Genomic DNA, 21,416 nt, shown 5'->3' on the forward strand with positions numbered 1-21,416 from the left:
AGAGATTAAGAAGTTTACTCCGGGTCACCCAGCTACTGAATGGTAGAGGCAAGCTCATGCTTTCCAAGTTTACATTCTGTGCTGTTTCCCTGTCATATATTCTTTCATCTTGCCTTGCCCAAGAGACCGAAGGGAGTAGATCTTTGTTAGGTCCATGAAAAACTTGTTCCCATCTCCCAGATTCCACAAATGGTTTCAGGGTGGGTCATCGGAGACACAGCAACTACATTCCTTCTAAAAATTATTCATAAACTTTCAATTCTTTGTTTTACTTAGTGAAGATGTCAAAATAAATTATTTTTCACTGAAAATGATGGAGATCTCATCTACTATAGATGTCTCTTTCCCCATTTTGTATTGCTTTATCTAAATACTTGCCAAGCATATCTAACAACTAATCAAAAAATTCTACCTGAAATCCTGACTATACCAGACTATAGATCAGTATATGGAATACAGATAGTCTGGATGTATTCCAGACAGCTCTATTCAAAAAGCTATTTTCAAAAGTAATTTTTTTTTCTACAGAGTAACACTTATTTGGAACAGAGCACCACGTGCCTGATAGACATTTTGAATGATAATAATAGATTCCCAATGACAGACATTTTGAATCTTTCTTCCACTACCCCGATACACGAAGGAGGTGGCTGTCCTTAGCCACCTGTGCCTGAGCATATTTGGGTGAAAGGTGATGCTTACATCATATCTGGATAAGGTCTGGAAAGAGGTGACTTATTGCTGGTTATCTTCCATATTTAGGCACATTTGAAAGTTAGAATGGTCACTACACACATGATTCTCACACGGTACCCCAGGAGCCATGGCAGAAGCTGGAGGTGGAGCTTGCCAAACATATCTGAGCTTATCTTAATAAGATGAAAACAAAAAACTCGAAGTAAATTCTAAACTGAGCAGAACACTGGGCAACAGGAGTAACAAATACTGGGCCTCAACAAACATGGATAAAGTGGACACTGTCCCTTGCAGGCACTGCGTGTTCTGGCCCCTGTCTGCTGATCCGCCTCATCTCTCATGACCCTCCCATGGGCTTTTGTGTTTTAATAACATTGGCTGCTTTATAGTTTCTCAGAAGTTCTATGTAGCTGCCCATGTCAGCATCTCCACACTAAAACACTCCTCGTGGCTTTCCTCTGTCTGTCCTTCATCCAGTTAACTCCTTTCAGATATCAATTCAAACAACACTTTCTGAGGAAAGTCATCCCTGACTCACTGGTCTATAATGAATCTTTTTGTTATATGCCTACAAAGAAGCCCTTTTTTTTTTTTTCTTTTTGAAGACTTTCCTCTATTTATAATTACACGGGAGTTAGTTTGAATGACTGATCAATAACTGATTCGTATCTGTCTCCCCCAGGAGACTGTAAGCTCTATAAGAGTAAAACCTTATGGATTTTCTCTCACTATATTATCCTTGAAGTTTGCCAAGTAGTAATCACTCAAGTAATATTGTTGGATGAATAAATAAATGATGCACCAAGTACAGTAGTTAGTCAAAAATGTTAATTCTTTTCTCCAAAGGAAATTTAAAGAAAGAAATCATCATCGTGGAAATGGGGTTATTTTGGGAAGACTTCTCAGGAGAGATAACATGTGAAGCAGTCATTATAGCATATCACTTTTTTAATTGAAATATAGTTGATTTTCAATGTCGTGTTTCAGATGTACAGAACAGTGATTCAATTATACATATATTACATATATGTATATTTGTGTATACTCAGATTATTTTCCTTTATAGGTTGTTACAAAACATTGAGTATAGTTCCCTGTGCTATATAGTAGGTCCTTGTTGATTATCTGTTTTATATATAGTAGTGTGTATATGTTAATCCCAACCTCCTAATTTATCCTCCCCCATAAATTTGTTTTCTGTGTGTGTGTCTCTTGCTGTTTTGTAAATAAGTTCATCTGTATCTTTTATTTTTTTTAGATTCCACATATAATCGATATTGTATATTTTTCTTTCTCTGGCTTACTTCGCTTAGTATGATAATTTCTAGATCCATCCATGTTGCTGCAAATGGCATTATTTCATTCATTTTTTACTTTATTTCTTTTCACCTTAGGAATAATTGCTATATCTATCTACCTAGATCTATCTTCATTGGCATTTTAGGTTTAACTGAATAAAATGAGGTCCTAGCCAATTAATATCAGAGTTTTTAAAAAGTAGTATGATTAGTAAAAAGCACATATTATGGAGTCCTTTCTATGCCCTGGATTTCTAATATGTACATGAGGATAGAAATGCCAACTCTATATACAGAGTTACAGTTAAAAAAAAAAAGAAACAAAATTAAAAAGATAAAAACATCCTTTAAAAGTTAAAAAAGGAAAACTTTTAATAATTTGGGGGACAGTCTTATGTCCCTCTTCTATTTTTATCTTTTATATTGGTGATAACTAGATACATCTTTGAATTTAATTGTTAAAGTTCTATCAGATGCTAAATAACAGCTTAATGATTTATATGTTTGTATAAACTTTTTAACTGTTACTAACCTCTATCCTCATTTTATACAGTAAGCATATAAAAGGAACATTTTTCCTTGCTTATATCTTAAATTTCATTATTCAGTTTTCATTGTCACATTAAACCGAACAATTGTTGTAAATATTCTTCACATATAGTTTTTCTCCTTCACCTTTGTTTTCTAGTATCTTTCTATGGCTTATAACCATCTGCAGTTGAAACCAGCCATAAAAATAAGCTCATGAAATTCACTTACACCCACGGAGGCCACTTTACCCTTCGTGTTTATAAATTTCTAGTTCTCTCCACCTTTTAATTCTGTCTGGAGACTAGTAAATTATTCTTTCAAACATTGAAAATATCCAACTATTAAAATATTCCCAGTGGAAACATATTAAAAATATGAAGGGTGAATATTTTTTTTAATTCATAAGATGATTATATATTGCTATGGAATTTTAGCCGTAATAAAATAGAGCAATTATTTAACTATTACCTCAGGGGAGATGTGGGAAGATATTTTCCTAATGAGGCAGTTTTCTGCCCACTTGTTGATTAAGACTTTTGTGTGCCCAAGTCTGATTAACGAATATTCCTCATAAAGTCCATAGGTCTGTGGTTTCTGTTAGATGCAAAATGTTGCATATATCCCAAGATATCCATTCATAAAATGAAGGAGATGTAACTTAATTCTTTCCCTTTTCTCAAAATTATTCCTAGAGGGTCATTATACTTTGATAACTATTTCTCTCAGTTTCCATTGGTATATCTATCTACAGATTATAGATTTCTAGTGAGATATTGTTTTGTCAAAATCTGCAAGATGTAACAAAATATAAATTTTTAAATGTTTAGTCAGATTAATGGTTGAATGTTCCTTTACATAAGCCATTAAGGATACCTGGGATTGGGGCATACCATTCTTCATCCTCTTCTTCATTCAACAAATGTTTATTGAGCATCTTTTATATGTCAGACTTTGTGCTATACCTTGGGAATACATCAGTGAATAAAATATTAAAAAATCCTTACCCTTATAGATCTTGGATTCTAGACCAGGAGTCTACAAAGGCCATAGCCTGTTTTAATAAATAAAGTTTTTTTGGAATACAGTCACATTCATTTTTTTCAGTATTGTCTAAGGCTGTTATTTTTTTTTTAACATCTTTATTGGAGTATAATTGCCTTACAATGGTGTGTTAGTTTCTGCTTTATAACAAAGTGAATCAGTTATACATATACATATATCCCCATATCTCTTCCCTCTTGCATCTCCCTCCCTCCCACCCTCCCTATCCCACCCCTCTAGGTGGTCACAGAGCACCGAGCTGATCTCCCTGTGCTATGCGGCTGCTTCCCACTAGCTATTTTATATTTGGTAGTGTATATATATCCGTGGCACTCTCTCACTTTGTCCCAGCTTACCCTTCCCCCTCCCCGTATCCTCAAGTCCATTCTCTAGTAGGTCTGTGTCTTTATTCCCGTCTTACCCCAACGTTCTTCATGACTGTTTTTTTTTGTTTGTTTTTTAGTTTCCATATATATGTGTTAGCATATGGTATTTGTTTTCCTCTTTCTGACTTACTTCACTCTGTATGACAGACTCTAGGTCCATCCACCTCACTACAAATAACTCAATTTCGTTTCTTTTTATGGCCGAGTAATATTCCATTGTATATATGTGCCATATCTTCTTTATCCATTCATCAGTCGATGGACACTTAGGTTGCTTCCATGTCCTGGCTATTGTAAATAGAGCTGTAATGAACATTGTGATACATGACTCTTTTTGAATTATGGTTTTCTCAGGGTATATGCCCAGTAGTGGGATTGCTGGGTCGTATGGTAGTTCTATTTTTAATTTTTGAAGGACCCTCCATACTGTTCTCCATAGTGGCTGTATCAATTTACATTCCCATCAACAGTGCAAGAGGGTTCCCTTTTCTCCACACCCTCTCCAGCATTTATTGTTTGTAGATTTTTTGATGATGGCCATTCTGACCGGTGTGAGATGATATCTCATTGTAGTTTTTTTGTGTTTATTTTGTTTATTTGTTTGTTTGGTTTTTTGCGGTACGCGGGCCTCTCACTGTTGTGGCCTCTCCCGTTGCGGAGTACAGGCTCCGCACGCGCAGGCTCAGCGGCCATGGCTCAGGGGCCTAGCTGCTCCGCGGCATGTGGCATTTTCCCGGACCGGGGCACGAACCCGTGTCCCCTCCATCGGCAGGCGGACTCTCAACCACTGCGCCACGAGGGAAGCCCTCATTGTAGTTTTGATTTGCATTTCTCTAATGATTAATGATGTTGAGCATTCTTTCATGTGTTTGTTGGCAATCTGTATATCTTCTTTGGAGAAATGTCTGTTTAGGTCTTCTGCCCATTTTTGGATAGGGTTGTTTGTTTCTTTGATATTGAGCTGAATGAGCTGCTTATAAATTTTGGAGGTTAATCCTTTGTCAGTTGCTTCATTTGCAAATATTTTCTCCCATTCTGAGGGTTGTCTTTTTGTCTTGTTTATGGTTTCCTTTGCTGTGCAAAAGCTTTTAAGTTTTATTAGGTCCCATTTGTTTATTTTTGTTTTTATTTCCGTTTCTCTAGGAGGTGGGTCAAAAAGGATCTTGCTGTGATTTATGTCATAGAGTGTTCTGCCTATGTTTTCCTCTAGGAGTTTGATAGTGTCTGGCCTTATATTTAGGTCTTAATCCATTCTGAGTTTATTTTTGTGTATGGTGTTAGGGAGTGTTCTAATTTCATTCTTTTACATGTAGCTGTCCAGTTTTCCCAGCACCATTTATTGAAGAGGCTGTCTTTTCTTCACTGTATATTCTTGTAAGGCTGTTTTAATGGTAGGAAGAATTGAGTCGTTATGATAGAGACCATATGACCCTCAAAATCTAAACTATTTACTATCTGGCCCTTTACAGAAAAAGTATGCTAATCCCTGTTCTACACTAGAGTGATGTAAGAAAAGATAACTATCCTCTCCCATAAAATATCCTAGAATATCATATTGGATTTATTAAGAATATATTTCTTATATTAAGGTATCTGGTAATTTTATATATTGATTGCCCTTTAAAATACAGTTACTCCTTCCTTTTCTATAAAATTCTTAAAGATAGCTAGCTTTTTGACCCTGAAATTTCAATTCTACCCTAGAGATGTTTTAACAAAAATGAGAAATTGTTTACATGAACAATAAAGAATAGACTTATTGTTGAATTATATCTAAGTATTTATTTTCCTGACATTATTTTAGAGGAAAATTCTGAAAGTGGAAAAAAAGATCTTAAATTTTCTGTTGAAGACATATTGCCTAAAATAAAGACTGACAGATAAAAGTTCTGTTTTTTTAAGGTGCTATTTATAGGTCCAGTGAGACTATGACACAAAATAATGCTTATCCAATTGTTAATAAATATTCACTATATTTATTGTTAGACACTTCAAATATTTGAGACAATTTGGAATAACATCTTTCCATATGAATTAATAACTATTAGTGATAATAATTGATGTTTGTTGGCAATGTATATATTGAACACTATTCTAAGTACTTTACCTTAATTATGTAATTTAATATATGCAAAAACCCTGTGAAATAAGTACTAATATTATCCATATTTTACAGACAAGGAACATGCAATACAAGGAATTAAGTAAATAAATGTCAGAGCTGGAATTTGAATCCATTTGTGGATTTTAACTTGACTGACTTACATGGACTTGCAACTTTTCTGGCAAATAACTCAGTCTAGGAGTAGGAAAAAAGTCAGTTGTGTCATTTTCTCCTTCGTGTATACCTTAGCAGTATTCATTTTAATCCAGAGTTGCACTTGGAGACATTAGATCTTACTTTTTTCATTTTATTAGGGTTACTTTATTAAACTACGTAATGTGATCTGGAAATCCACCTAGCAGGTACACATACCATATGCTGCAGGAGGGTGAAAGATAACAAAGGGCGCAGCAGGGGAGGGGGGACTCTGCTACCTTTGGTAACAAGCACTTATCCCTCCCAATGGCTTATATCTGATGTGTGACATGTGATGTAGAAAAAGTGAGGGCACCAGTATCCTTTGTATTTTAAGTAGTAAACCTTAAGTTTTCCTTGGAAAAATATCAATAGGAATTCCAATGTGTTTTTCCTGTGCAACAGTAGATTATTTTGCATTCCACTTAGACCACTGACATGAACCCGATAACCATATTTGAACTCTAAAGGATATAAAGCTTTGTTATTGACCAGCACAGGAAAAACTATCGCTTTCTTAGATCCTTGACCACAGAGAACAGAAGGCAGGTGTCTCCATTAAGGGATCATTGGCATAAAACACTACATCCTGTTCAGTGTTACTGGTTTCTTGACTAAGTTCAATGAACACTAATGCCTAATGGCTAACCAAGTCACTACTCAATAATGTTTTCCTCTTCTACTTTTAACCGTTTCTAAAATAAAGTTACTATTAGTAGTCAAAATAAATAAATGTCTAAACAAATTCTTAAACTTTTAGATGTCAATTTAACTTCTCTTTACCTATCCTTCATCTGTAGTTTGGTAGTTTTGCAGAGTTCTTAGGAGCATAAACTATAGAATCTGTCTACTAGGTATGAATCTTGGCTCTGCTACATCCTAACTGTTTCACTTTGGGCCAATTATTTAACTTCTCTGTGCCTCTGTTGCCATAAATGTGAAATAAATGTAATGATGCAGATCTTACTCGACTTACAATGGGGTTATGGCTCAGTAAACCCATCCTAAGTCGAAATGCATCTACTACAGCCAACCCATCAAACATCATAGCTTAGCCTAGCCTACCTTAAACATGCTTAGAACAATTACATTAGCCTACAATTGGGCAAATATTTTAAAACAAAGCCTATTTTATAATAAAGTGTTGAATATCTCATGTAATTTATTGAATACTGTACTGAAAGTGAAAAACAGAGTGGTTGTATGGGTACAGATATTTGTCAGTGTACTGGTTGTTTACCCTGGTGACAGCGGTGCTGACTGGGAGCTGAGGCTCGCTGCTGCTGCCCAGCATCAGGAGAATATCATACCATATATCACAAGACCGGGAAAAACCAAAATTCAAAATTTGAAGTACAGTTTCTAGTGAAACTGTACTTCATTCATATCATTTTCACACCACCGTAAAGTCAAAAAATCCTAAATCAAGCCATCGTAAATCAGGGACCATCTGTAACGATAATATTAAGAAGACTAAGAAAACCTACCCCATAAAGTTCATGTGAGGGTTAAATAAACGAATAAATAAGGAAAACTTGGAATAGTGTCTGGCACATAGAAAACAATAAATATTAGTTATTATTCTTTTTGTTATTGATCTGAGCCTCAATTTTATAGTAGTTATTGAGTACATGAAAAATGCTATTTTATACCAGAACAACTATTCATCCAGTTGTATATCCAAGCAGTCAAGGCCTGGTAGGAGAGTTTTAAAGTGTAAACCTCAAGAGATTGATTAGTGAAGTATCAGGAATACTGTTAATACCCCAGAGTAATCTATGAGGGATACTTTCCTCTCATGATATTTAGAACCTACTTAAATATGTTGTTTTCAGATTTTTTCAGATGTTTCAATATGTTTCAGATTACTTTTTTTTCATATAATTTGTAGACTACATTCCCATTTCTCTGTAGTCTATGCCTTCCTGAGCCAGGTGCTAATAATTTCAGGAGAGAAGCATCTCTTAGCTCTGTAGATATTCCCAAGCTGCTCAGTTCTGAGCCTCAGGAATGTTAAACAAGATGAGGCTCGTGATGTTAGGAGAGAAATGCTTCCTAGCAGTGTCATGGAGGTATATGGAGAGGAAAAGTTATTCCACTCCACAGTTCTGACAAAAGGTCAACAAACACGGTAGCGTCATAATTTCGGTGGGTTTTCCCTAAATTTATATTAAAGCAATTTCGCATCTAAACTTTGGAAATTTAGTTTCCAAATATTAATTTATTAGCAAAAAGCTTTTAACAGGTGCCAACCCAACCCATTACTTCCTGGCACAGCTTCACCATGCAGATCTTGGGCTTTCCAGGGGGAGTTCTACCGAGCCTGGGTATATTCCTTATTGGGCTCAAACCTTTTATATGTGCTTTCAGCCACTATATACCTTCAGGGTATTTTATCAGTCTTAGCACATACACACATGTTCAGGCTCCACAATGGTTGCAACTTCTGAAAATTGACCCCCTCTTCTTCTGAGATCTCTTTTCAAGCAGTTATAGATCAGCCTTCATCAAGAGGATAATGTCCTTGGGGTTCTCTACTAAGAAGTCAGTGCCCTCAGAGTATGAAAAAGATCAGATGTGAAAATAACTTGAAAGCTAAGAAGTCAGAGTTGTCAAACAAACGTCCGAGTGCCCACATACTTTGCCTTTCAGATAAACAAAAAATTATTTTTTAAGTATAAGCATGTCCCCAATATTGTATGGAACATACTTATACTAAAAAATTAATTTGTTGTTTATCTGAAATTCAACTTTCACTGGCATCCTATATTTTTATTTACTAATCTGGCAGCACTATGAGAAAGGCCTATAAGGGCAGGTATTATAATGAAGAAAATGTGACAGGTACCTGAAAGTACAAACTGCATTTGTGACTTGCTGGAAAGGAAGTCTTTTACAAGTTATAACTTGTCTTGATCTTTTCATTTTAGGAAACACAGAAGCAGAATCCACAAATAATAAATGCTTTCATGTAATTGACTACCCATCAAATATCTGGAACGTCAATAATATTTATGAGTTATTGATAAATTAATATTTATTTTAAGCTGGATTTAAATTTTTTATTTTAAAAATAAACACTTTAATTATAGGGTGTTTCATATCTATACCTCTATAATTAGCAATGGAAACACCCTGTATTAGTGTTCTAATGCTGTCATAACAAATTATTGCAAACTTAGTGGCTTAAAACACCCCAAATCTGTGAGTTCACAGTGCGGTAGGTCAGAGGTCTGGGCACAGTGCAGCTCAGCTGATTCCTGTGCTCAGAGTCTCACTGGGCTAAAATCAAGGCGTCAGCTCTTCTGGAGGCTTTGGGGGAGAATTTGTTTCTGTGTTTATTCAGATTGTTGGCCAAATTCAGTTTCATGCGATTGATTTCTTTGCTGACTGTTAGACAGAGGTCAGTCTCAATCTGTAAAGTCTCCCACATTTCCTGACACATGGCCCGCTTGGTCTTCCGTCTCTCAGACCTTCACTTATGCCTCATCTCTCCTGCCTTCTGTGGCATCTCTGCTGAATCTTTTCTGCCTTCCTCTTTCGTTTTTAAGGGCTCACATATTTACATCGAGCCGTTATTTTATCCAGGATAACTTTCTTATCCTAAAGTCTTTCTATCCTAAGGTTAGAATTATAACCTTAATTCTATCTGTAAAATCCCTTTTGCTATATTCACAGGGTCCCAGACATTAGGGAGTAGACATTTTTTTTTTGGAAGGGGCATATTATTCCACTTACCACGTACCCCAATACTATATGAATATACTGTAACTAAGGCATGTAAAGAAGTGATTCCAGCTGGGAAATAATTTAAAAAAACAATCAGAAGACAAAACTCTAACTACTTAATTCCAATCTAGCTAGTAGACAATTTTTTTATTTAATAGATTATATCTTTTCACTTTAAAGCTTAAATTAAAAGCTACTCAGCCATCTCTGCAGTGGCCTAGGGATTGAGAATGGGTCTTTTTTTATATCCTCTTGGTAAGCCAGTAGAAACCCACCTTTTGTCCTTGGCAGAAGCAGTTTTGTTCTAGGCCAGTTAATTTAAAGGTAATAAAACTATTTGAAAGGATATAGCAGTTGTGATCATGACACATTCTTAAATGAACCAGATCCTGTTTGATATATATGAAAAATTAAAGCATGAGACTAAAAGTGCTGTAAGAGAAATTTTCTCATTCTTTCTGGTGAGATCTGACATCAGCATATAGATGGCTTCATCAATTATTGAGAAAAAGACTAAGAAAAAAATGACTGATTGGGATGCTTTATTCTGAAGTCTGAATTTGAAGCCCTTGGGTTGAATGTACCTGTAGGTTTAAATCTTTCAGAATTAGCTCTCGCTCTCTCACCAGCCCATCTATTTAAATTTCTAGTTTAAAAAACTAAGGCACTTAAAAATTTTTAATGCACTCTGTCAAACATGTGTGCCAAACTTTGAAGTAACTGCATGTATCAATGAAGTGAAGAAACAAATCTCTGTATAGATAAACATCCCTTAAGATGAAGCAAGGGAACTGATTTTAAGCTTCCAGGACTTTGAATGATTTTTTTTCCACAGCTATTTTCATTCTCTTCTGTAATCTAAAGTACAGCAATGAATTTCAGAGTTCTTATGTTTGCCATGTAATGTCCTTGTCCTGTTTATTCCTAGAAAAGTATTATGGGCTCCTGGTTGACAAACTACAACTGTATTTTAAAAATTGAGACAAAAGTCATAATGAGTGACTCTGTTGATTCACGAGTCATTAATTAGCCCCTGTGCTTTTTTGTGACACTAATGTTAGAGATAAGTAATAAGGGAACCACAGCTTATAAAATCAGCACACATAGGTAAGCACTAATGAGCAAAAGTGTGAATCATTTTAAAGGCAACATTTTGCTAATTAAGGTTAATATTAATGATTTACATTATATTTTAAAGACTTACTGAAGTATTCAAGTATTTTATTGTTGCTGTAGCCATTGCTTGTAAACACAGTGTTAATAGTATCTTCCCAACTATTTAACCTAAAATACAGATATTTCTGTATCAGTCCTCAAATTCATTACTTCTGGAATAATTGCAAACTATATCTTATTATTAGAAATACTTTTTAATTCTACATAATCTTGTTCTGAGCTTTTGTTTTTATCTCATCTCAGACTGTTCATGATTACTTCATAAAACATTTCCTCCCAAAAGATACTTTTCTGTACCATGTAAAATGCATAGAGTTTCAACTTAATTTCCACCTCTAAGTAAAGTCATATGCCTTTAAGTGATGCTAATTCTTTGTTTAAGTTGTTTTTGGTTTTTTTACTCTATTAGAAAAAGAATTTTAAGTAGCTTATATATTTATGGATAAAGAGAGAATGCAGGCAGTGTAAAAAGAGTAAATTTAGGTTTTTCCAGTTATCCCAAATTTGCTTAATATTATAATATGACCTTGGATTTGACTCTGAGTTTGGTTAAGGAAAAAATTATTCTGACACTTGTTAAAATGGTAAGGAAGACTTTATTCCAGACTATTGTGAGACGTGTCAAAACTATCAAAATAGGGGAGATTGAGCTCAACTCTGAATACAATAAGGGCAACTGGGAATTTACAGCCAAGGAACAGATTATGTGTGAGGGCGTGGGTGGGGATGGCAGATGAAAAACTACTAAGAGGAGACATCAAGTGTAGGGAGAATTCTTTTTTTTTTTTTTTTTTTTTTTGCGGTACGCGGACCCCTCACTGCTGCGGCCCCTCCCGCTGCAGAGCAACAGGCTCCGGATGCGCAGGCCCAGCAGCCACAGCCCACAGGCGCAGCCGCTCCGCGGCACGCAGGATCCTCCCGGACCGGGGCACGAACCCTCATCCCCTACACCGGCAGGCTGACTCTCAACCACTGCGCCACCAGGGAAGCCCAAGTGTAGGGAGAATTCTTGCTAAACTTATTTTAAGAGCTTTCTTACTGAATGGCAGGCCAGGGTGATCAGATATCAAGGATGGGAGATGAGGAATTTGAAAGTGATCACATATCAAGAGTGGGAAAAATCCTCTCTAAGCTGATTCAGCAGGATTCTTGCTAAAACTGGGCACTGCAAGGATGTCACTGAAGCTCAGGGTCGAGGCCTAGATGAGAAGAGGGCTCAGAGGAACTTGACTGCGATTTAATTAAGGAAAGTCTTTGTCAGTTTCCTACTGACTAAGGCAAGGGAAGAACATGTTGACATACAGAATTTTCATTGTCCAAAACAGTAAAAAGTACGATCATGCTCTGCACTTCCGTAGAATTGAATTCGGGTCTGATTTTATCATTTGGGTTTCAGTTTTTCACAAAGGTACACTGGGAGGCAGTAGGTAGATAAAGAGCATTTAAACAGAGGTGGTGAGGGAATGAGCTAAGGGGATATCTAAAGGTCCAGCAAGGACAATGGCCTGAAGTCATGCTTTGTGTGCTGGAGGAAGAACAGAGAATCCAATGTGAGTGGAGTGAGGTGATCAAAACACAGAAATAGGACTTGAGGGAAGAAGTATGTCATTTCAGACCTTAGAATTTATTGTGAGATCCTCAGGTTTAACTCTGAGATGGGAAGCCATTAGAGGGTTCCGACTAGAGAAGTGGTCTGCCTTATGTTTTAAAAGGCTCAATCTTACTGCTGTAATGAGAAAAGATTGTAGGAAGGCAAGGATGCAAGCAGAGAGACCAATTAGGAGGCTTTTGCAATAACCCAGAAGAGGCATGATGGTGGCCTCTTCCAGGATAAGAGCTGTGAAGACGGTACATGGTGGTCATATTCCGAATATGTTTTGAAGGTAGAGATGAAAGGTTTGCTGATGAATAAACTTGATCTGCTAGAAAATGAGATAACTTTTTTTTCGTGAGGTGGGATATGTTACAACAAAACTATGTTCTTTAGGAGAAGAATAGCAGTTTAACTTTTGACATTTTAACTCATGATGCCCATTAGATTTCCAAGCAGAAAAGTTAGATGGGGCCTAAGGATATTATTTGGAGCCACTGAGTCTGAGGCAGTGAGTATATATAGACAGGTCCAGCAACTGAGATCCAGACGAATCACTTATTTTCTTTGTGTTTCACTCCTTTGGCTCTACTGATCACTCAAGACTGGCTTAGAAATCATACATTAGGGTATCATCACCTGTGTCCTTCTACTCTACTCTGCAAACAACTGCATGGCCCTTCCTAAGTAATGTTGTACTTGCCTGTTGACTGGCCATCTCCTCCACTGTACTGTAAGTTCCTTGAGGAAAAGGACTATAGTGCGTAAGTGATTCTTGAGTGAAAGAATAAATTTAAAAACCTTTGCATTTAAGATAAAATCTAAGAACTCTTCATCTTTTGTCTACCTTGTCTCCAGCTACCCTTCCCTATGTTTACTACACTTCAGCCACCACTGCTGGTAATTCCTTGAAGGCATACCATATTCTTAAGCCTCATGGCTTTTTTCTATGCCATTTTGCTTCATAGAATGCTTTTCTCCCTCATTTTTGATCTGCTAATGCATTATCAGTCGTCACGTCTGGTTTAAAATGCTAAATCTTAAGAGACATACTTCCCAAACCTTCATTCTAGTCCACCTTCATTTTGTGTCTCCTAACAGTCTAAATTTATGACTTAGTAGCATTTTTCACAGTTTGTAGAATTGTAAGTATTTGTATGATTTTTTTTTTACTATCTATTTTCTTAATAAGTTTATGAGAACAAAGGGCAGTGTCTGTTTTGTTCATTAATATGTACCCAGACCTCACCAATATACCAGACACTTAGTTGACCCTTTATAAAATGTTTTGAATATATGCAAATAAAAGGCTCCGTATATTTTTATTATTGTCATTGATAATACAATCAGTGTATTTGTGATTGTTTTCATTGCATAAAACCATAATACCTTTTGATTAAAATGCTTTAATCTGTTTTATCTTACAATTGCAAAAATATAAGTTTATGGACTAAGAATTGTCTCTTGTTTGTCTAGCAGCACCTGGTTTTTATAAGTATGCAAACATTTTCCCTTCTATGTAGAAAACATGTACTTTCCACAGCTAGATCACCCATAAAGAATGTTCCATTTTTACTCTTCACTATTTTAGCATATGACGTAAAAGCATATCCAAAATGTATATGCATTTCTGAGAAACCATAACAATATAAGCAACTATTTTTCAAATTTGTTTTATCAATAACAGAAGTTTAAGAAACTTTATTTAATAAATATTATAAATTTAAATCACTAACAGGAAATTTATGCATTAGTGAACAATTATTTTAACACTTAAAGTTATTTTATCTTATAACTCTTCTGTTGAGTTAACAAGTTCAATATAAACACCTCATAAAACTTCTTTGAAAATTTTCAAACCAATAATATTTTGGGTATATTATTTATACTAACCAAATTTTAATACTTTTTATTATTTTAAAAAACATATATATGTTTATAAAATTAAATACAAGTGTTGTTCCCAAATTTATTTAAAGAAGTTATAGCTATAGAAGCCTAGAAAATGCTATGCAGCTCTCTTTCATAAGTAGCAGAGACTATTTATAAAATTAAATATTATTAAATTGTCATTTCAGTTAGTTATTTGAGCATACAATAGGGAGAAACTTGTCAACTAAATCAATTTAAATATATTTTATCTCCCCTCTGCAATTGCTGAAGTGTTTCTTTGTATGGAAACCTTACTGTAATTAGAATTAATTAATCGTATAATTGAAGTAATAAACATTTGGAAGCAGGAAGAAGGGACTAGATCCATATTCCTCTAAGAGTTTCTCTCAAGGACCTCTCCATGGAGATATGACAACATGAAATTATCTGATCCATTATTTTATATTGCTTTTTATAATAGTAACTAGTAAATTTCATTTTTAGAAGCTATATAAAGTCCTTAGAATATGGAAGAAAAAACAGAATTTTTCTATTAATTTCTGAAATCCTAGTATAAGAATTAGCTGAAAATTAAAATATTGCACTTTGCTACTGTTGTTACAAAATGGCTTTTGAAAAATTTGTTTGGATTAATAAAATATATTCAATAAAGGATTAACCTACAAATTATTTCTATAATTTTAATATTTTTAATTATTAGTATGCTTATGTTAAAATAGATATACATTTAAAATATACCCCTCAATTAATCCTCTGACACTGCACATATGACTTACAAGTCTCCAAAAGTACAAGAAAAGGAAAGAAAAGAAGAGTAAGTTTTTCATAATGCAGTCATTTTAGAAGGGGTAAAAATTCTGTGCATTCTATATAACCAATATTGTGGAATATATATAATAGAATATAAATGTTTATCAAAATGCATATGCCTTTAAACATATATTTCACTGATTAATATTTTGAAAGTTTATGAGATTAAATTTAGGGAAAGGAAATCTCAACATAATATTAGGAGAGATAGCTAGATGAACCATACAAAAGAAAGTGCATTCAAACATTTTCTAACAGTAGAAATTAAGGGTGTTTTGTTGTTTTCAAATTTCCTTTCAATTTCTCTTTTCCAGTTTAAATTTTCAAAGGATTGACAGAAGTATCACTAAAACTTCTTTTCAAAGAAGCAGCACACAATTTCATCAACAAAAATTTGATTTCTCAAGTGTTCATAAAGTTTTTTAAACCAAAATTTATCTTAATATGTATATTAACCATATTGTTGGCAGAAGATGATAATTCATCAATCTGTAGAAGTGACTATAACATCTGAAGAAGTTCTTGAACAGGTGCTTAATACAATCTGGCAAATTGTACTAACTGTGATTTGTACTGACAATTTTCAGTGATATTATAAAGATCAACCACATATTTGTTTGCATATGTCTACCGGAGGGTTTGTACTTCTTAATATACATAAAAGTGCCATGATTTACTGGTTTCTATTTATTTGATATCTTTGCTATTTGTTTATTTCCTTTATATGTATCTAGTTTACTATGAAAATTATCTCTTTGTTGAAATTAATTTATATTCTCAGGTTAATCTCTTGGCATTTGGAGTTATCATATACAAAGTTTTTCGTCACACTGCGGGGTTGAAACCAGAAGTTAGTTGCTGTGAGAACATAAGGTAAGTATTTCTTCAACTGTATTTTCTTTAGTGATTAAAAGCTTTAGTAACTTAAAGTAGAAATAATTTTTGGAAGGACAGTTTTTAAATGATTTTTCACACATTCCCCCATCATATTTAAAATACTACATAGTATTGCTAAATAGTATTTAATATGTTTAATAAGCCTATAATCACCACAGATTAAATGGTAAGTAAAGCAATCTTTTTGAACATATTCCCCTTTGAAAGAAAAGATGATGACTGCATTTTAAGACAGAAGTTGGCCTTAGTGATCTGCTTTTGCAAAGCACTTCTCAGCGCTTAGTAACTGTGTTTCTTCCTTGTGATTTCTAGTTTGCATTCCGCCATGATTTTTCCTCAGCTCCCTCCCTTTAAAACTGATTTATTGAGACCTTGAAAATGGTTTATTCAGGAAAAACTGAAGTGTACTGTAGGGAACATTAGAAACAACTGACGTTTGGGTCTCTTGGGAACACTCCTGTAGTTTCAATATCTTGCACAAGATTTATAGTTAGGATTTAGCAAATGTTTGATTGATTACTTTCTTTTACTCCTCACCATTCATAGTTACATGTAGTTTGCTGGCTTTAATAAAGTTGAGAATGACTCATTTTCTGTGGTACACTGCAAAAACATCTTCTGCAGTAAAGAATGATTGCACTAAGAATGAATGAGAAAATAAGTATTAGTTGCCTCATTTTCAAGGCAGGTCCTCAGTGAGCAGGATTGAATATTATTTTACCAAAACTCACAGGCAATAAGTTGAAAATGTGTAAAAGTGAGTATGTGCCTGTATTTTTTAAGAAATAAGCATTCTAACATGAATTTACTTTGAGGTAACTGTATTGCAAAAGCAAAAAAAAAAAAAACTTGTTTTATATTTTACATGTTCTCTACTAAGCCTGAAAGGAAAGCAGAAGTATCCTTTGATGTCCTGCCCATGTGCTGACCTAAATCCACATGGTATACTCTTCAAGGTTTCTTAGGGAGAATACTTCCTAACAGCTATCTGTCTTATCTTTGGGAGTTCCTGCAACATTAGATTTGAGATCAAAGCATACACACAGGGCTTCCCTGGTGGTGCAGTGGTTGAGAGTCCGCCTGCCAATGCAGGGGACACGGGTTCGTGCCCCGGTCTGGGAATATCCCACATGCCGCGGAGCGGCTGGGCCCGTGAGCCATAGCCGCTGAACCTGCGCGTCCGGAGCCTGTGCTCCGCAACGGAAGAGGCCACAACAGTGAGAGGCCCGCGTACTGCAAAAAAAAAAAAAAAGCATACACACAGATGAAAATATTTTAGGATTAAGGAAATTCCTTGAAAAATACCAGATTTTAAAAATGCTGCCTTGAATTTGGAAGCACATCCCAGCCACAGTACGCTAGTATACCCTAGCCTGTCCCATGCAGCTATAGCATAATTTGTCAGTTTCAAAATTATTGGTCTTTACCGAAGATTTCTTGGTTATTCAAAAACTGACTTCCCACATAATTTGAGGAATTTGAGGATACGTTAAGTATGCATAGCTTTCTTAGCTGGAACATTGCAAATTTGTTCTAGGTCTTGTGCCAGAGGAGCCCTTGCTCTCCTGTTCCTCCTTGGCACCACCTGGATCTTTGGAGTGCTCCATGTTGTACATGCATCGGTGGTGACAGCTTACCTCTTCACCATCAGCAATGCCTTCCAGGGGATGTTCATCTTCTTATTCCTGTGTGTTTTATCTAGAAAGGTAAGCAATTTGTTATTTTTGTCAACCTTATAGCATATTTATGTAGCATCAGTTACCAAATTGATAAAAATTCTCATTCTCATAGATTTATGACTTGTGCCTTTATTGCCTAAGTGCAGTACATTTTAGTGTCAAAATAATCAGAATGCTTAGCTGTTCATAGGGAAATGTGCTTTTAAAAAACTTGCTAGTAGGAGTATAAATACAGCTTACATTCACTTGAGCGTATTCTGACAGATAATCAGAAAGCAGCAATAATTTAGAAAACTAAATATAACAATTTGTTGTGATTTGAAAATAATTTGATGTGATTGTTACAGTTACGTTTCACGTTTCTTACTTTCTTCTTTTTTTTTAGATCCAAGAAGAATATTATAGATTGTTCAAAAATGTCCCTTGTTGTTTCGGATGTTTGAGGTAAACAGAGAGAACTCTGGATCATTATTACTACACAGAAATAAAGAAGCCAAGCTGTGGATGGCCAGTGTATAAAAATGACTCAAACAAATTGTCCAATTGTTAATACTAATCAAATATTTTAAGTCCATTTTTCTGTTTACTGTGTAAGAAATGTAGATAATATGAGATAAAATTATGTACCATATAGCTATAGTAAGCTTTCCTACATGACTTAGTTAGCTATGTCAAAAATAGTATTGCAGATATTTGGAAAGTAATTGGTTTCTCAGAGTGATATCACTGCACCCAAGGAAAGGTTTTCTTTCTAACACAAAAAATATATGAATGTCCTGAAGGAAACCACTGGCTTGATATTTTCTTGATTCATGTTGCCTTTGAAACTAGTCCCCTGTCACCTTGGTAATGAGCTCCGTTACAGAAAGTGGAACATAAGAGAATGAAGAGGTAGAATATAAAACAGTAAAAAGGGAATGACGGTTGTAACAATGAGACATATTTTGAACAAGCTCGTTGTTTTGTAAACTAGATGGGAAATTAGAGATAAAACAAACAATTGAATAAACACATCTTACCATTCTGTGAATTGTTCTGAACTTAAATTTCTACCAAAACAACTTAGACCTGTATTTGTTATATCCATTTTCTATTCTAATAGTCTATAAAAACACAAAACTTCACAAAAAAAAAAAACTAAACATTTCTGTTCTGTTTTTAGGTTAACATCAGAATGAGGTATATGCTCTTTCTATACTTATTTCACAGATTGTGATTTCAAATGCTTATTCAGTAGTACATAAATGTGTCAAAATATAATATTGTTCATGCCTGTAAATGTAAAAATTGTATATATAAACCTGAAGTACTCTGTTCCATAACCTTTCAGTGTAGTGAAAAATATTGTATCTCATTAGACTAGCATATTTGAGTTCTTTATTTCTTTTTTAATTTTAGAAATATTGTAGTTCACATCACAATATTCTCTTTCAATTTACTATTTTTAAAAGGGCATTGTAAATATGAAAGTATTCATAAAGTTAATTGCTATTTTTTTCTGTTCAGAAAAGTACACATTTAAAAATGTTATTTATAACAAAGAAATCACTGGGAACTGTATAAACTTTCACACTGGATCTATTTTCTGACAGTTTTCCTCTATTAAGGCATATCTGCTAAAATGTAAGGCTTCTATCTATCTTCAAGTTTTCTCATTAAAATGTAGAAGCAGTGATTTTACTTCAAAAAATATGTAATTGTTCTACACCTACCTGTAAAAGTGTGCCAATACACTAAATGTTGTGATTTGAACTTAATTTCTCCAGCTGTTCAAGTGAAGTCTGTCACATCTTACACTAACAAATAAAATGATATCTGAATGAATCTTTCTACTGCTTGACTGAGGCATTTCTCTAGAAAGATGAGCTGCCTGCCAATGTCTTAAACATTTTTAGAGTATTTGTGATAACTTTTTATTTGATCTTTTGATCTCTTATATGACCTATTATTATAATTATCATTATAGGACAGTGCTATTGGAATAAGATACTAAAAAAGTAATCTGTTCAATCAATGTATACAAATTATGTGTGGTGGGCAGAATAATGGTCTTCCCAAAATGCCCACACCCTAATCTTCAGAACACATGAATATGTTAGGTTATGTGGAGAGGAGAATTAAACAGCTAACAGCTAGTCCTCTAACTTTAACGTGAGGAAATTATCCTGGATTTTTCAGGTTGGTCCCATGTAATCACAAGTTTCCTTATAAACAAAAGATGGAGGCAGAAGAGGGAGCCTGTTAAAGCAGTGCCGTACGAGGCATACTCAACCACACATTGCTGGCTTTGAAGATGGAAACAGTCCACAAGCCAAAGAACATGGGCAGCTCCTGTAATCTGAGAAAGGCAAGGAAATGGATTCTCCCCCAGAGCTCCTAGAAGGAAGTCAGCCCTGCTGTACTTTTGTTTTAGCCCAGGGAGACCCAGTTTGGACTTCTAACATCTAAAACTGTAAAACAATAAATATATATTGCTTTAACCACCAAGTTTGTTGATAATTTGTCACAAGATTATTGATATTTGTTTTGATAATTTGTTACAGCAACTATAGGAACTAATACTATGGAAATATATACATAATAACATCTTTAGATATAAGCAAGTATTCATATCAGTAGGGAAAACCTTAAAATCCTGAATCTTGTTTTCACTAACCCTCCCATAGACATCATTGGGTGAAACTTGTATTCTCTAGTATGAGATTTCAGACCTTTTCATAACTGTTCACTTACCTTTTTATTAGGTAAGGATCTCTCTTTAAAAAAAAAAAAAAAAAGATGTGTGCACACGTATAAATATATATTTATTGCATAAGTGCCTCATAGCACTTGCCCCCTGTTTTTATAATCAACAAGAGAAAGGGCTCATAAAAGGTTTTCACTGGGCTCGGTTTAAAAAATACAAAAATGGGGCTTCCCTGGTGGCGCAGTGGTTAAGAGTCCGCCTGCCGATGCAGGGGACACGGGTTCGTGCCCCGGTCTGGGAAGATCCCACGTACCGCGGAGTGGTTGGGCCCGTGAGCCATGGCTGCTGAGCCTGCGTGTCCGGAACCTGTGCTCCGCAACGGGAGAGGCCACAACAGTGAGAGGCCCGCGTACCGCAAAAAAAAAAAAAAAAAAAAAACAACCACAAAAACAAAAATGAACATTACAATGACAGGAATGTGTTAAGATGCTGAACTGAAAGGTACATACAAAAGTACATACAGCTGCTGGAAACACACTTCCAATGTGCGGCTCCCGAGCCCTCAGATGGAGGAGTGCAATGAAGCCATGTCCCCTGAAGCCCAGCAGCTCTGCCTTAGCAGGACCCAGTGTGACCCGCTGCCTGAGGGCTCACCCCATCCCCAAGTGACACTGCCCCACGGTGTGGACATCACCCACGCCTTC

At 35.1% G+C, this 21,416-nt stretch overlaps 1 protein-coding gene across 3 annotated transcripts in view; it reads left to right on the forward strand.

The window, feature by feature from the left end:
• The window catches only part of ADGRL4 (adhesion G protein-coupled receptor L4), a 126,143-nt gene extending 105,647 nt beyond the window's left edge, over nt 1-20,496 (forward strand). For 2 of the 3 annotated variants that reach the window (XM_082833985.1, XM_082833984.1), the window contains 4 exons: nt 16,232-16,323; nt 17,885-18,053; nt 18,412-18,470; nt 20,205-20,496. In XM_082833985.1, coding sequence (XP_082690111.1) covers nt 16,232-16,323; nt 17,885-18,053; nt 18,412-18,470; nt 20,205-20,271 — 387 coding nt within the window. In that variant the 3' untranslated portion in view covers nt 20,272-20,496. Of the gene's footprint in view, nt 1-16,231; nt 16,324-17,884; nt 18,054-18,411 lie in introns of all 3 variants that reach the window. The other variant, XM_082833983.1, reaches the window with a different exon arrangement.
• Nucleotides 20,497-21,416: the final 920 nt, after the last annotated feature.

Source organism: Leucopleurus acutus (assembly GCF_964270905.1).
Source record: "Leucopleurus acutus genome assembly, chromosome: 2".
Taxonomy (NCBI): Eukaryota; Metazoa; Chordata; class Mammalia; order Artiodactyla; family Delphinidae; genus Leucopleurus; species Leucopleurus acutus.